Raw genomic sequence first — 17,437 nt, 5'->3', positions numbered from 1 at the left:
ACACATACATTCAAGCAGGAAAACTTGCTGTATTTCTTTTTATTGTAATAGAAAAAAAAAACACAAATAAATCAAAACATCACTTTCTGCCTAAAGACATTATTAACATTTTTTAAATGGCACAGGGAAACCCCAGCAATACAAGACAGAATAGTAAGTGTAGGCAAAAGGGTTCTGTTCCCTTTCAGGAGTTCGGTTTCCCTGCCCCTTTGTCAATCAGCAGGCTGAAGTTTGTCACCTATATACACTTACATACACTTCTCAGTCTAGTTTATATTCACAGGAGTAGGTATGGCTGGGTGGAATGTTGGGGGCACAGTCCTGCAATGTACACGCAACCATCTTTGGAGAAAATGGGTTTCCTAAGAGGCCTACAGGATACAGGGGTCTCGTTACCCAATAAGACCAAGCAGACAGGATTCCCTCCTACAGTTCCTTTGCCACGAAACACAGAGCAGGTCCCAAGCCCAGGAGACCCTCCAGGAGCTCCTTGGCTATTGCAAACAGAATATGGTTGAGTGAAATTTTACTCAGTGACCTTAAAGTAGCAGCATTATCTCTGCAAAGGGGCTGCTCAGGAGGGGAAAAGGCAGATTGCCAAATGCCTGGGGTGAGCATCTTCCTTTTCTTTCCTGCCTTCTGAGAGGACGTAAAAGGTCCTGAAGTAGGCAGCCAAGCAGAAGCCATGCTCAGGATCTCTAAAGTGGTGGACGTACAAGTGATTTCCTCATTGTGCAAGAGCATGGGGCAGAAACCGTGGCACCAGTGCTTCCACCGCAGGCAGCTGTGCCTGAAGTGATAGTTTGCTGAAAGACAAGCAACCACAGCTGTGCTGCTTGCAGGTACCCAACTAGCATACCTGGATGTTGGGCTACACTGTATCAGCTCGAGTATACCTGTTCGACCAAGGAAGCTCCAAGATCTCTAACATGCAACAGCATTCTGCGGCACAGTCATGTGTGTATTAAGATGACAGACTGGTTACTCTTTACAGAATAGGTATGGGAAGAGACTGGAGAAGATACACATACTAAACAGGAAAACTAACCTATGGCTTAGCAGAAGACAAACACCAATCCTTCCTCTGGGACCACCAAAAGGCATTTGTAAATGATTTATTATAGAATGCTTTCTGCAAACAGGACATTTTGATGGGGAATGATTGAAAGCTTTTGTCTAAACCGATCTGTACTAACTGCTGCAGCTGTCTCCAAGTCCAGTCCACCAAATGAAATGCTTAAAGAGAAGTTGATGGCACAAGCAGAGAATGACAACAACAAAAATAATCTGGGCTGCAAGGGCCACTGCTGTGCACTGAGAGCAGGTACACACAAAACTGCAAGATGGACTGACAGTACTGTGCTTCTACTCATGTAGTGTCTCCACAAGGTGCAGGGCAACAGAGTATTTGACAGAGTGACTACGTGTCAGCTCCCCTCCATCCCATCCCCTCAAAAATACGAGCCGTTACAGTCCACACTGAGTAACAGCGTGAGAAACTTATCAGACTCTATTATCCTGGGAGAAAGAGCCCAGCAGAGGAAAGACATCTCCTTTAGGTATGCAGGAAATTTCCACTGCAGGAAGTCTGAGACGCAGGACTGAACTTGCAGCAATACTTTTCACAACAAAGCACTGGACAAAGGGCTATACATTTGCATAGATGCTTGTTCAGCAGCATCTGGGATGTGCAAACCCCATTTATGGAGCATCAGCAATGTTTTGGAGTTTGTCCAACATCTTTCTTGTGTTCCTTCCTAAATGTTAACTGCTACAAAATTGTTCAGGAAAACAGTGTATATACATGCATGAAAAGAAATCAGTGTGCCTATTCTTTCATTTCCCTAATCTTTCCCCACTGCAAAGCTGTAAGAATCTTAAACTAGAAGATGCAGTATTGAAACAATCTAACATAAATCTAAGGACAGGACTGCTTCTGCATGTATCCCAATAAACTCAATTGTTCCATAGAAAAGCTTAATTTGACTCTTCCTCATTTTCTTTACATTTGGGGAGACCTACCACCTATTTCTCTTACACTTAAACAGAACCATCTCTGTGATGTGCTTGACTGCTTTGGGAAGGACAGCAATATCAAAGAAAGTTGGAACTCCTACTGTGTCTGCAACTAGATACTGAATGCAGAATTGGTTGGCCTTATGTTATCGTGCAGTTGCCATGTTACTCCTGCCTGACTGTACTGTAACTCTGGCTTGGTAAGAAAAAAAAAACCCACCACAACAAACCCAGCTCTTATGCAAAGGTAAACAGTTAACAAGGTTCTGTCTATCTACTGATAAGTTTACATGCGAGAAAAGGAAACATTTCACTTCATTTTACTTTCACCTGAAATTTGTTTCCAGCACTTCTGCTCATGAGATTCTGTTCTTTCAGCTGGTTCTTTCCCATAACTCTTGGACCTAACATGACGAGCTCTTGGTAGCCTTCAGCTCCAGCCTCCCTCCCACACACAGCTAGTCCCATTGAAAGTTTCAACTTTACTGGGTGACACCAACACACAATTCAGCTTGATCAACTTTCCCACACAGCTGTGCCACTGCAAATATTCTAATTAGATCAGTTCAGCTTTTCCCCTGAGCAAACAACATAACGTCAACGAAATATGCAGAAGACTAATCCTGGGACACCTTCACTTCCTAGGCTACCAATACTTTGTCTTTTTGCTAGACTTCAGCAAACACCCCCATAATATAGGCAGTGACAGGAGAAAGAGATGCAAGCCTGCAAGGGATGGCTAAGACATCCCTTTATTTACTCCAAATGGTGTAATGGGCCCTTGAATGCTCATGGAATGAATTCCCACTTACCAGCACGGGAGTTACTTAGAAAGTGTCAGCCTACTTGGACAAGACAGCCTTTATAAATTAGTATAATACTATTAGAAATTATGGCAATCTTTTTGGTAGCATTGTCTTACATGCACCCTGATAAATCCTCTCCCAAGGAAATTTTAAAACTTGTCTTGTAACTTCTGTAGAGTTAATTCTGATGGGAAATTATAAAATAGAAATCTGGTAGATTCGTGTTTAAAAAGGAAGAGGCCTGATGAGGCTGGGCACACTGGGTCACTCCTGTTAGCTCTGTCCATTATGTCTGCTGAAGGTATTTCCTCCGGGTGGCTGGATCTGGATGGAGTCCAGGAGGGGCCTTAAAGCTTGTCCAAAAGGTCTGAGAAGGTAAAGAAATAAACATCTCAAATAGCTTACTTGATGAACAACTTTTCCCACTTACTACTGAAGTGCACTCACTTCCTAGAGTGCAAGCAAACCAACACTGTAGAAGCAAATTTGAAGAACAAACTTCCACTACAAACTAAAGCAAACTGATTTAACCTATTAAAGAGGGTTTACTGTTCAATAACTAAGAATCTTAAACATGATTTTATATAAGCTAGTTCTGAGTCCTAACATGCCCAGACTGCTAATGTGGTAATAGTGTGTCTGAAACTGGCTTTTAGAAATTCATTTCACTTAAGTGTGCGAACAAAATACCTGTTATGCAACTGCAGTGCTCTGTGAAGTACCACATCAATATTAAAGACTGCTAGAAGAATAGCCTCAAGCTCCCTTATAAGACAATGGTTCAACACGCACAGAATAATTTCTGTTGCAACCCGTAGCACCTGGTTTATCTTTCAATGTGACTCACTCTGTTATAGAATTTATCTGATTTTCAGACACCTGAAGCAATAAGAGCCCAGGGTAGAAGACATGTCTCCCAAATAACATGGTATACCATTGTTATGAGAAGTAAGACCTAAATGATGGAGCTCAAATCATCCCACTGGGATCCTCACTAGCTGAGAGTTTAAAAAAAAAAAAAAAAAAAAAAAATTGAGCTGAACTACCAGGCAGGAATTTTTCGTTTCCTCTTTTTCATACCCTCTTTTTTCATCCAGTCCTAGCTTTCAAACTGCAGCATTAATTTTAAAATTACATCTCCCCTGCCTCTTCACGAGCAAAGCTGACACCTCCACTGCTATTACAGTGCTTAGAATAAGAGAAGTGATCTTTACCAGATACTGGTTTCCTAAGACAAAAAAAACTTGCACCATTTTCTGAAACTTTCTGTGCTTGTCTGGTCACATATAAGAGACCATCAGAAAAAATCCCAAAACGACGAGTTTAACTTAAAGGTAGAAGAACAACCTCTTCCTGTCTTCTTAGTAATGCCAGTACCAGTCAGCACTTGTCATATAATGTTGTAAGCGCTGAAGTAAAGCAAATAGCATCCTCTCCTTAATCTTACGCTAGTTCTCAGAGAGAGCCAGCAGAAACTGGTACCGCTGGCTCTGTCAAATGCTTAAGCATTAGCATGAAGTGATACACTACAGAGAGGAGTGGCATGCGTACTCACGTGGCAAGAACTTCAGCTGGAAGGTCAGTGATGTAGGAAGGGATTTTTCTTCCTGTCAGAAACTGTGCCACTTCATTACTGAAGGTGTTGCAGTTGTGTTCAAAGAGGTTATAAGACTCTCCTCTGTGCCACAGGAAAGGAATTGAAACATAAAAAGACAGATTCAGCAATAAATCTAATAAGCAAAAAAAGAGGCCTAGCGAGAACGCCTCCTTTCGTTAGCACTTTTTTCCCCCCACTAAGGCAAGTAGGTAAAATGCAGACATCAATTCACCTTCAATTCAATTGAATCAGGGTGGAAAATGACATCTCTCTGCATCACTGACTTTATACAATGCTTTTTTAGAGGGTAAGTGAGGTCAGGTTTCTTCAATTAAAACCACGGAAGGAATAACGAGAAATTACAGGAATTATTGATATTGACATATAGCCAGAACACTAAATGCTACTGTTTCCTATTCTTGTGAGAAGGATACTAGACTCTTTAACAGTCAAGATCTTGTTTTTACTCATCTGAAAGTTGGCAGCTTTACTACAACACTTCACCTATGACTCATGGGGCAAAGCACTATTTACTGAAACATTTCATATAGTGCCTTCGTTTTCCCGGTGATTCTCTCAAAGGCATTGCAGGCATTATTCCATTTTACAAAAAAACTGTGAAAGACTTCCTGGCAGAATGCTTTCCCAGCCAGGCTCAAAGCTGGCACACCAGAGGGTTGCCTAGCTGGTAGCTCCTTGAGTATCGGTGCACCAGTTCCAGTCTTATATTTGGAGAGTACCAAATAATACACTAAGCATACAAAGCTTTGTGAGCAGGACTGGTTTCATAATACCTTCCTCTACTCTGCAACCCTTCTCCTAAAGGCTTTTTTTGTTATAAAGATTTTATAGTAAAAGCTGCTACTTACCGAAACATAGATTCCCCCAAAGAGGAAAGATATTCCAGAAAAATTTCTTCTGTGACTTCAGTGTTGCCCAGGTCAACAACCGAGTCTGGGGGGCCAAGAAGTGTCCCTCCCTGTAAAAATTAACAGCCAGAAGACAATGTTAAATGGGCAGACTGAATTCTTTTGGAGGACTCTATTGAATAGACCTATCATGGCTTGTCCAGACGCAAAAGGAGAAACCTTCGGTATGTTTGTCAAGCAGAGAGCCCTACTGGTCTCCCCTGTTCTGCGCTCAGAGAGTGAGAAGCGACATGCAACTTACATTTCAGCTTGTGTACCTGGCTCTTTGTGCTGAAAGCTCTATGCTATGGCAAAATGCTGCTTTAAAAGAATGGTCTATCAGTTTTTCCTCTCCAAGAACAGAAAGGTCAGGCAAAGCATCATAATTTTTTTTTTTTTAATTTAAAAAGGATATCTCGAGTTGCCAAGTCTGCATGTAAAACCTATCTACACAGAATTAGACAAGGTGTCACTCTGGCAATGCAGCTGCAGAAGGTGTCTTGGATAGACAGACTCCATCAGCAGAAGCAATGCTCAAACCATATTTAGTTGGGCTTAAACCCACTGTCCGTGCTTTTCCTCAGATGCCCTAGGCAACCATGGCAAGCAGCCACATCTGGCTGAATTCAGAAGCCTATTGCTGCTTTTCTAAAAGACAGCAACACAAGCAATTCTGATAAAGTAACCCTATCACAAAATTATCTTATTGGAAAAATAAGTTTAACTTACGGGTGCACAGCTGGAGATTCCTCCATTGCCATAGAAGAATTCATCCTTATGGACTATTATAGAGGTGTGCCTGCCAAAGAGAACAAAAAACAGGTGAAACAAAAGAAATATTTAACCTAGCACATAAATCACTGGTAAATTTATGCGCTCAAGGACATGATAAAATGAATAACTGAAAGATAAGGTCCATGTGTTTCTGTGAATAGGAACAGGATCTGCTGGGACGTGGAGGGATGTAGAAGCAATGATTATCAAGCCCACTGTAACTCTGTAAGTGGTTGGGAGAGAACAAGCTTAGCTAGCTGCCCAAGCATGAAGGGTGTAGGAAGAGAGGGACTTCCACACCAGCATGAGATCTCCTGCAGCCTCTTTCAGTTAAAGGGTTGAGGGTGAATTCAGAGACAGAGAGACAGAGCTAGCCCTGCTACCACAGAGACAGAACTGCATGTCTGAGTGACACTGACTGAGAAGGTCGGATGATCACTGGAGATGGATCAATAGAGAAGAAAATGGATGGAGACAAGGTTTTGGAGGGGTTCCCCTCCCCTCCTTTTTTTTTTTTTTATAAAAAAAAACCCAAACCCCGCCACCCGCTTGATATGAATTATAGCAAATTGGGAGGTGTTTTGTAATCAAACGTTGCCACTGCTCTTGCATGCCAGAAGGCCCAATTCTGTAATACCTTCTTCCCACCTACTCTTTTACTCTCATGTTTAGTCATGTCTGCAATTAGAAGACAAAGAGCTTGGGACAAGGACAACATCCTACCCTTAAGAAAGCGCACAAGTGCACTAAACCACAACAACTACTACCAACACTTTTTGTTATGGGGTCCACTGAGCTTTGAATGGAGAATTTTAACCAGCACCTGACTGTACATTATCTTACTGTCAATCTGTATTCAGGAACAAAAAGTGCCTCGGTCTCTCTTCAGCACCAAAATGTTCTGAAGCATATATAATCTCATATTGAAAGTACTTCCTACATCACTAAGTGTTTAACACACATTATGCAATTGAAATCTAGGTCACTTACCAGATGCCATCCAGCTGTTTCCCTGTATGCAGAGAAAAGAAGAGTTATTAGCAACATATTTTCTAGATTTCAGCCTACTTTCTGTCAATCACTTCGGAACCATGCTTATTATTTCACCATGACAGTAATACCAAAGATTTCATCCCAGAGTTGCTTCCAAAGAAACAGAATGTCTGTCTTTCGAATGAACTACTCCATCCACACTGCTACTGTACTTTTTTCCTCCTGCATGCAGAAGTGGCAATGCCATTCTATCCTGCCAGTGTTTACCTTTCTTGGGCTTTTGTCTACAGACCAAGAAAAGAAACCTTTTCCTAAAATTAGAGTCTTCAGTCAGGACTAGAAGAGTCGAATTTTACACTGATTTTGTAATGGCAGGCAGTTAGCCAGCAGAGATTATTCAGTCTTCTTTTTCAGTAACTGATGAGAGACCTGACTTGAACATTTGATGTGTGATGATAGTCTCTATAATCTATTCCATGGTTTCCTCCTTTCCCTCCCTCCTCCTCCTCTTAAAAATTAACAGTTTAAGTGGGAGTTGGGGAAGGGAGAAGTGCAGGGTTGAAATTTATACAACTTATAAAATTATGTGTTTTGTAGAACACAGCAGCAAAGACTTGCTTCAGGCACCACTAAATTGATAAAAATCATTGTGTCTTAGAGAAAAAGTCCCTTCTGAAATGTTTTTCCAGTTCCCTAGAAATAGAAAACCTAAACCTCTCTGTGTTCATGGTAGGATCTCAAAAATCAAACCTCTCTTCAAAGGCTCACCAGCTGTTACTGCTCCAGGTTATGATAGCTAAAATAATTGAGCCTAAAGGCTTGGTTCCTGGTATCGTATCCCTTTATAAACTTGTAGGCAGCAACAACATGCTAAGACAGATGTGCTAAACTTTATTTTGCCAAACAAGGTGCACAACACCCAGAAAAGTGCATTTAGAACAGAAAAACCACGTGCATACCAACATCTGGTATTCTTCTGAACCCAGCAGGCTGAGTGCTCCTCTGCCGCAGCTTCTGCGTGCTTGCAGCAGGCTCCTGATCCTTTTAGTCAGCCTCCATGTATAAGCGCTCTCCCCTAGCAGACCAGTTCCCACACCACTATCCTTTATATCCAAGCAGCACCTCTTCCAAGACGTTTTGTTGTTATTGTTCAGCTCTTATATACCAGAATGTGATGTGATGACCTGCTAAAGTCATCTGCACGTTTCCCAGAGCTAGATAAGAAACACTGTAGACATGATAAAAAAAGCCACCTGAACGTGAGAGGCGCTGTTCTAGTACAAATTTCTTCAGAAAGCACTGATGGGTTAACTTTCGGCTAACAGGCTTTGCTCTGGTTTGGATACCATCTGTTTCCATCACACCAGCCTCAGGCCTCCCAAAGCTAGCCACAGACTTGCTTCCTGAATTCTGGGCCATTATGTCTAGATATTATCCTCCTCCTTTAAATGCAGCCTCAGAGCTGTGGTCTTTTTTTTAATGTTTTAGTCAAATGCTTGTAATATTCAGGCTTTTCTTAGTTATCATGAAGGCCACTGCCTTAACTAACCTTAACTCAGGATCGGGCTGCATCCCTCATCCCACTGTCAGCCTTGCCTCTCCCTAGCAACTATTCCACCAGCCACCCTGCTTGTATTCCCCCAGCTTATGATGTTGAAACTGCACTGTGACTACTTTTCAAAGGCTGGAATCAGATGCTCAGAATAACAATAAATTATTCCAATCATTAAAAAAAGAAGTTTGGTAAAAATGAAGCTTGGCTCAGTTGCATTCCCCTGCTCATCCCCCACAATTCTCAAAGAGCAGGCAGAACGTTATACACTGAGCCCCAGTTAGTGTATCAGAGGCCTAAAGCTAAATGGTAGTTTGACAGAGCAGTATGTGATCCCTCAGCCTCCAGGATGCTGGCTTCTCTGCTGAAACTTTAGGGGTCACTCTTCTTCTGTTGGTGTCCAGCTTCTTCTAAGATACCTGGTGTGGTAGCAGTGATGGGGTATATTGTCCCAGTTCCACCTGTCCTGTGGAAAGACATTCTTCTATTGTCCTTACTTAGATCAGTGCCACGGCATCAACGGCCTACAGGGAGGCAGAGGCCCTTCCCTTTCTATAGGCAGAGGGTCTTGGGGTATTTATTCTCTCCTACTTCTCTGTCAAGGCTGCTTTGACCTGTGAGTGCCAGGAGTGAATATGGTGCTTTGAAGCAGCAGTAATTCTTCACGAGTTCTTTCCCTTGGGCAAAACCAACTTTCTGTGATCTGGACCGGGTAAAACGGAGGAACAAAACTGACAAGGATAATCCTTCAAGAGTTCTGAGAAAAGGATGTTTATGCATCCAAGTAAGGAATAAACAATCACTACCATATTTTTTCCGCTCAAATCTGAAGCAAAATAGGCACAGATTAGATACCTGCTTCAGACAAGGGTCGTGTAAGAGCAGAGGCAGGGAAAAGGCTGTTGTGACAATAGAGACATCAGTCGAAGCGAGCACAGTTTTGAAGTAGGTGGATTGATCTGTCACTACCATGGATCACAGCCAGGCAGCAAGCATATTCACCGTCACACAGAAATATAGGCATGGAGTAGGATGAAGGCCAAAAGATAGTAGCAACGATGAGAGAACTGGAGCAGTGTGTCGCAACACCACAGGAGCGTTTGCTGCCCCTCTTGCACGTCCCACGCTGTTGTGCTCCCCGATTCTCTGGCCCTTGTTCCACATTTTCCCTCATCAGAGCTTTTGCCTTGTGCTCTGGAGCTGCCAGAAACCAGTGACACCACAGGCTCAGCAGCAATGGGTGAGGTGGGGTATAGTGCACTGCCCTAACTTTAGCAGCTGGCCTACGATAGGATCTACCGCTTGGCTTTGCATAGTTAGTGTTCTGCATATCTGTTAATAAACTATTACACATTTGTTCATAATAAATCACTGTTTTCCACTAGAAACTTGAACTTTATCCTTCAGGGCAGAGAAACAAACCATTTCAAAGGCAGCACATACTAGAATTGTATCTGCCCTTTTGCATACTAAATGAATAAAAAGAACATCTTAATATTTACTTTCACACGCATTTCCAGCAAACAATGGAAGGCATTCCACAAAGTTGTCACTTTGCACATAGATTCTGTGTGCAGGTGAAAGAATTACAGCAGATGCTGACAATGTCACAGGTGCTGCCAGGAACCTACTCACGGAATTAAAACACCTACTTGAAAAGATCATTACAGCAAAGGCTACCACACATTGGGCTGCTCTAGCAAGAACGCAGCCAGCAACTCAAGGGAGGTGACTCCCCCTATTTGACACTTGTGAAACCACATCTGGAGTGCCACGTCCACTTTTGGATCCCCCAGTACAAAAGACACTGATGTACCGGGCTGGAGCACTTGCTGTATTGAAGAGTGGCTAAGCAAAATGGCCTTCTCAGACTCAAGAAGAGAAGGCCAAGAGTCCTTATTGCTGTCTACAACTACCTAATGGGTGTGGAGGAAAGGGACCCTTGTTCTACTCAGAGGTGCACAGTGAAAGGCAACAGGTGCTAGTTGGAAAATGGAAAATTCCCAACTCAGTAACAGGAGGAAAAAAAATTTACCATGAAGGTGGTCAAACACTGGGGCAGGGGTCCAGAAAGCACGTAGGATTTCCATCCTCAGAGATACTCAGAACACAGCTGCTCAGGACCCTGAAGAATCAGATTTACCTAGAGCAGGACCTCCAGAGGTCCCTTTCCACCAATGCAATTCTCTCTTTGTATGAACAAAACTCAAACAGAATTCAGGAAAGGGACTTTGCATTAGACTGCAGTCCAGCCCTGGGGGGCTCGTCTCTGGCTGCCACACACTAAATCCGTAGCCAACAACAGGCAGCAACTGCCAGGGCAGTAACAGAACAGCTCTTGGCAAGTGAAGCCGCCTATCTTCACAAGGCACGTCTGTCTGAGGCTGCTAGGTCAGTTTGTGCCAAGCACTGGTTTGATGATCTTAATGGAGCTGCTGACCTGCTATTTTTGCTTGGCTCCTGTAAGACATTAACCAGGCTGGCATTGTGGAAAACACATGCCAGATCTGCAGCACTGATGACAATAAGGCATCCATGGTAACTCTCCAGCCTGCTGCAGACAAAATAAAATCCCTTTCTGCCACTGGTGGACTGTGCTTGGTCAGAGGCAGTGCAAGCCTCTCCAACGACAACACCGTTCGGGAATCCCATACCTAAGAAACTTGCCATTATTGGCCACACACGCATCACCCGGAGATATCCAAGACCAAGAACTTCTGGTATGCTGCTGCAGTTTCCCATTCTGCACAGCTGGCTGTTGTCATCTCAACTCCAAACTGACTGACAGAGGAATAAGTCAACGGCCACGAGCTTATGAGGAACCTGGGCAGCTCCCTTTCCTGCCACTCAGCAAGAATCTTAATGTTGTTTGTCTGTTGCATCATGTAAGAGGTTCGGTACAGACCTTCACGGACACCATCATCTTCCTCCTGAAGTTTTGCCTCTGTTGGTGATCCTCCTATATGACTCTTCTTGCCCTTCTCTCAAACTCAGACATTGCACAGAACAGGCGACAGACACCTCACAACCACTGCCGCTCCTGACAAGCTTACATAAAGCAGCCTGCACTAAGGAGTCATGTCTTGCCTTCTGCTGGGCATTGTCCATTATATACAAAATATGTTGCTCGCAGCCTCTGAAGGCTTAATACACATCCCAGCCCCAACAGCATGACCAAGCAAGGATCGGCACTGCTCTGTTTCCACAGTCAGCTGCCCAAGTGAGAACGTGAGTACAGTATTGCTGCAGCAGTGCTAAAACACAAGTAGTATGCAGGCCTTGCAGCGCCACTTTCCAATAAGGCTGCTTCTGGCAGCACTGTCCAGCTTAAAAAATAGAAGGTCAAGCTTGCCAGGGAGCCTCCACAAATAATCCTAAATAGAACTTACATCTCAGTCAATTGAGTGGTCTAGAAGAAAGGATTGCAAGTATCATCTGAAGTACTGGCAGACATCATCACGTTTCATGCTCTTCCACTCCTTGCCACATCACTCAAACTCCTGTGGCACGCAGTAACATGGGCAGAACTAGACACTGGTAGAGCCACCAAAACCAACACATTTACTCATATCCTGAGGCTGTCTATAACTACATAGAGAAGTCTGATTCCCCAATAATTGCCATTTGAGCTGATAAAGCCTTTCAATTGCAGCCATTGCCCTTCACTCGATACCTACAGCAAAGCTAATCCAAACGATGCCCGCGCATATAAACCGCAACAGGAATGTCCTGGTGGGATGATACTCTTTTGGGCATCTGCTGTTCATTCAGGTAAAACAGAGAAACAGCAAGATGCCTAAAGAGTTTATTTCAAGGGACACAGGGCTGTTGAGCAGGAAAGGGTGTTGCAAATTTAGATGTACAAACTTAATTGTACAACAATTAGTGCACCTGGTCAAGTTACCAGGTGTCATCCATCCCACAGTAAGTGCCTGCGTGCAAGTTCAGCCTGAAGTAAATGTGAAGCAATTCAGCTTAATTTGATCTGCTTCCATTACGACCTGATGTAAGTCAAGCTACCTTGCATTTGTCACAGACCACGAACATGGGCATGAAAGTTACTGTGTGATATCTGTGAGAGCTTTAGGGTGACAGCTTGTCAGTCTCTGGAAACCTGATCACATACCTGATCTTTAAGTCATTTTTTTTTTTTCTTTTTTTCTCCTACTTGCTGAGGTGCTTACATGGATCTTTCCTGAAAATACTCACTAGAACTCAGGAGGGGATGCCAAGTCAGCATAGATCTGTGTGCTTAAGCATCTCAAAGATTCAAATTGTTTGAATGAGGCAGAGTATCATCTGGCAAACAAAGGGGGTTTTTTTATTATTTGCTGTTATTTTTCTTTAGAACATTCATAGCTCAAATACTTTAATGGTGCTTACCTATGAGAAAAAAAACAATATTCAAATCCATTAAACAATTCCAGGACCCTCAGCTTAGTCACAGGAACATGGAGAATGAAGTAGTTAGATTTGTTTGTTGTACAACTGATTCAGGAGACTGTCATGGTTGGGATACAAGGGTATTTTGAAAGAAGCAAGCCCATATAATTTTAGAATACAATCAAACAGGATTACTCCCATGCTTGGACTTATCTGGAAGGCCAAGCAGAAGGGAGATTAGATGCTCACCAATCTATTTTACTGGCACAGTTAATTTGTTAATCTTGAGGGCCACACAATGTATTTATTCCTGTGCATTTTAAATAGGAAAGTGGTGTTTGTATATTAATTCAAATTATTAGACTGAAGGGCAGAAGAGTTCTGCAACATGAAGGAATTATATAAGGAGATGGGCACTTGATTTACCCCATTCAGAGCTTAGGCCATCCATCCCTCAGCACAAGAACACCACCTGTTCCTGAGCTGTAAAGAAATAATAAGAAGCTTAGCATTTTTAACAACATATCTATGCTCTGCAATGGATATGCAAGCCCCAGAAGACCCTAAAAGATCCCAGAAAAGTAGTGAACTTGTCTCCTGTGGAACTGGAAGTGATATAATTTGGTCAACTAGCGTGGGCATTTCTAGCAGTGCGTTGCTTTGCATGTTGTTGCAATTTACTTAGGCCAATCCATTAATATACCTGCCCTTTTTAAATTGAAAATTATCCTAATTAGTCAAGGACTTTCTCCTACGTGCTACTGAGGGTGCTCAACTGAAGCAAAGAAACTAAAAGAGAGGGAGGAGTCTCCTTCAGTTCCCTTCTCCTCGAGGTGCCTACAGAGACCAAGAAGTAGGCTAGATTGGGGGAGGGTAACACACTTGATTTTCACGAAATCCCTAGCAAATGCTCTGGAGCAAAGCTGATGGAACCTCACGCTGGAGCAATTCTAAACTCTTCAGAACGGGTGGAAGAGAAGGTACCTCCTTTTAGCAGCTACTTGTAGCTCCAACTCTTTCTGGACTGTTAAGTCCTTACAGTTGAATGTACCATTTAAAAATTTCAATTTCCTTCAAAATCAGCACTGCAAGCTGAACTATTCTGTTATCCTCTCCACCTCCCACAGAATCAGGTGAAGTCTGCTTTCAGATTAACATTTATTATTAAATCATGTAGTTGGACAGACAAAAGTAGTTGCATAGACTGAGAATGGGGGAGAGAGGGGGAACAATACCTGTAGAAAAGGGACACGTAGAGCAACAGCACACAAAAATTAAATATGCCACTTCTGATCTCGAAGGCAATTGAACTACAACATTTGGTCATGTTTAGAACAGTCACTGAAAAATTACAGGAAACTCACAGAAATGTAGGAAGAACAAAAATAGTCTGGGTAAAAAAGAAAAAACCTGCCAAGAAAAGTGAAGAAATGCCAAAAGGCCACGACTACGTAACTCTAAAGTCTGCTATGAGCAGTGCTGTATAGCTTTACCTTTCAGGTTCACCCTTCAGCCACAATGGAGAGACTTGATACTGAAAAAGTTAGGATAACATTTAGTGAGAGCTGATCCCTGAAGGCTGTACTGACATAATCCCTCATACCTCTGGATCCTGTTAGCACCCGAAGACACCACGTGGTGATGCCCTCGCAGTGGTCAGCCCCATAAGAAGGGATTCATCCCTCTCTGGCAGGGAGATCCAAGTTTCCGTTTTCATGCATGCTAGGAATTGATTTTAGCACAATCAATTATCATATTTGTTTCTTCTCTCTAAAATACATGTCTTTCAGTATAGGTGGTGTTACAGAATTATCACTCGGAGCAAAAGCATTGTTTCAGTCAAACTTGACATCTATGGAAAGAACACCAGAAGTAGAGATGACAAATGTTTAGCACTAAATCATCTAATAAATCCTTTCCTCTTCAATTCCTATGACTTACCCTGATGACGTAGAGTTTATAAACATCACTGACCAAAAAAAAAAAAGGAAAAATAGCTATTGACCATCTGAAAGTTGATGTACAGAGAAGCAGCAACAGTTTTTGTTGTTCTTTGAGGAAAAAAAAAAAAGGTGTGTACAGAAGGACAGAGAAATATTCTCTCCATCCCTTTGCTCTTGGAGAGGTTTGTAAACTAATCTGGAGGTCTGACAGATCAGAGTGAAAACACACAGAAGATACTTAACTTGAAGGAAAAAATGGAACAAATGAATTGTTTTACAGACAATCCAGTTGCTGGATCCACATAATCCCAAATATTCTGCAGTCTGCCTTGTCACTGTGACCGTGCAGGCCTTGTTGGCCCTGTTCCATGAACACGCCTGAACTCAGCTAGTTACCGGGCAGTACTGGCAAGCAACCAAAAGACACGTTCAGATTTTTAAATCTTCCTTTTCATTACTCAGACTCCTGGAAACTCAGCACCAAACTGTATCTCAAGCACAAAGTTTTTGAGTTGTTGTTTGGATAGCATAAAAAGCACCAAAAATGAAGTCATGCACTACGCATTTTTGTGCAGAAATTCAGAAAGCTATAAGGTCCCAAGACTGACTTTGTGACTAACAAGAGAGCTAAGAAGCCATCACCTCATCTGTGTGAAGATCAGCACAGAGCTGTGTACAGAAATAGGTTGTCACTGGTCTGTGGTCTATGTCTGGACCAACACTTTGAAATAAGACAGCTTAAAATCTGCTCGACTCAAACACCGGTAAATCATGCACACATGTAATCTGTATCCTAAGATTTGTAACTCTTAGCACAAGATAAAACATGGCTATAATGAACTAACACGTGAAAAATTACTTCCCTGAGGGCTACAACAGAAGGGACTCTGACCGTGCAAAAAGTTTTGAGGTTATCCAGCACAGGAAACACACATCTTCCAAAACTGTTATTGCTGTCTGGCTAACAGAGCACATCACATATGATCTCTATAATATTTTCTTCTCAACTTTGCAAGCCTATCGTTGACGTGTACGAAACCTCATGCTAAGAGTTATTTGGACTTTCATTTTAAGCTTGCAGGAAAGCACAAAATCTCCTCGTAGGACAGATGAGCGAAGTGAGTGCCAACAAACTGTAAAACAAGATTACATGGAGCCATCTGTTCAGACACTAAGCCTGTTGGGAAGTCTCATCTCACACAGACTGCTGGTCTGACATGGGCCAGAGTCTACGCGTAACAGGTACAAACCACACTCTTGTTGCATTTGTACTTCACACTTCCAAAACTTCAAGCAAAATCTAAGTTTCCTTCGCATCCCCAGCCCAGGGCTCAGTTGGAAACGCATGTATTCTTGATAAGACATACAACAAACTTTTACAAACTCTCTGGAAGGAGGTGGTGGTCAATTGTGCATCACAAGCCGTGTATCGCCTAGCCCAACACGGAGCCGCTTGAACTCAATAACCTTGTAAACAGCAGAAGGCTTTCTTCCAGTTCAGCCTTCCTGCTGAGGTGTCACAGCAGTCGGGGTGTCAGGAACTGAGCTTTCCCTCACTTCAGGGGCTAAGTAATACTTTTAATTAGCCTCTAGTAAATAAAATTAATGAAGCAGCAAAGGACAGATGGAGGAAAAGAGGCTGGACCCTGTTCACCTGGAGTCACCCTACTGACAAAGCTCTTTCCGCTGAGGACGGAGATGGGGATGCTGCAGCTAAACCCCACTTTTCTCCCCACACATCGGGCCTCCAAGCCAGGCCCGCACACTCGCAAGTCGTGCATCAGCCACCGGCCACCGCCGCGGCCCGGTGCCCGCAGCCGCCGAGCGCTACCCGCACCCTCAGGGAGCCCTTCCCCGGCGGGCCGCTCCCTCGGCAGAGCGATACCGGGCGGGGGAAAAACCACCCCCAGGACTGAAGGGGGTGATTTCGGCTCCGTTCCCCGGCGTGGCCGCAGCGGTCGGTGGGGGGACACGAGCCCCCGGGCGGCGGCGGCGGCGGCGGCAGGGGTGGGCCGGGCCCCACGCAGAGGCGGGGCGGTGCCGGTACCCGCCGGTGCGGGGCCCCCGCTGTGCTCTTACCCAGCATGAGGGGGCTGAGGCGCCGGGCCATGCCCTTGGACAGGTCGTACACATAGAGCTTCACGGGGTGCAGGGCCAGCGGCTCCTCCATGGGGGCACGGGCACGGCCGCCGGGCGGCACCCAGAGCCCTGACAGGCACCCGCCGTCCGGCCGGGCGCCGGGAAGCGGAGGGGAAGGGGAAAGGGCAGCCCCGGTGCCGGCCCCGCCGCCGCTCCCGGGTGCGGTAGCGCCGACTGTGAGGTGACAGACGGAACGGAAGGGGCGACGCTGTCTCTGCGCATGCGCGGGAGCCGGCGACTGGCCGGGCTGCCCCGTCACTGCGCCGTTATGCAGTGCCGGGGGTCGACGCGAGGGCGGAGCTAGAAGCGGTGGGCGGCGACGGGGA

General features: G+C 44.1%; 1 protein-coding gene across 1 annotated transcript; it reads right to left on the bottom strand.

Moving 5' to 3' along the window:
* Positions 1-24: 24 nt before the first annotated feature.
* On the bottom strand, positions 25-17,381 carry DESI1 (desumoylating isopeptidase 1). The gene is given in 7 exon segments (XM_075751313.1): positions 25-3,189; positions 4,378-4,500; positions 5,289-5,398; positions 6,057-6,126; positions 7,092-7,113; positions 17,052-17,202; positions 17,205-17,381. Coding segments are annotated over 7 exon segments (699 nt in total). The 5' UTR covers positions 17,334-17,381; the 3' UTR covers positions 25-3,095.
* Between the last annotated feature and the right edge of the window lie 56 nt (positions 17,382-17,437).

This window comes from Balearica regulorum, chromosome 1 (genome assembly GCF_011004875.1).
Source record: "Balearica regulorum gibbericeps isolate bBalReg1 chromosome 1, bBalReg1.pri, whole genome shotgun sequence".
In the NCBI taxonomy this organism is placed as follows: Eukaryota; Metazoa; Chordata; class Aves; order Gruiformes; family Gruidae; genus Balearica; species Balearica regulorum.
This window is presented reverse-complemented; position numbering and strand designations above follow the sequence as displayed.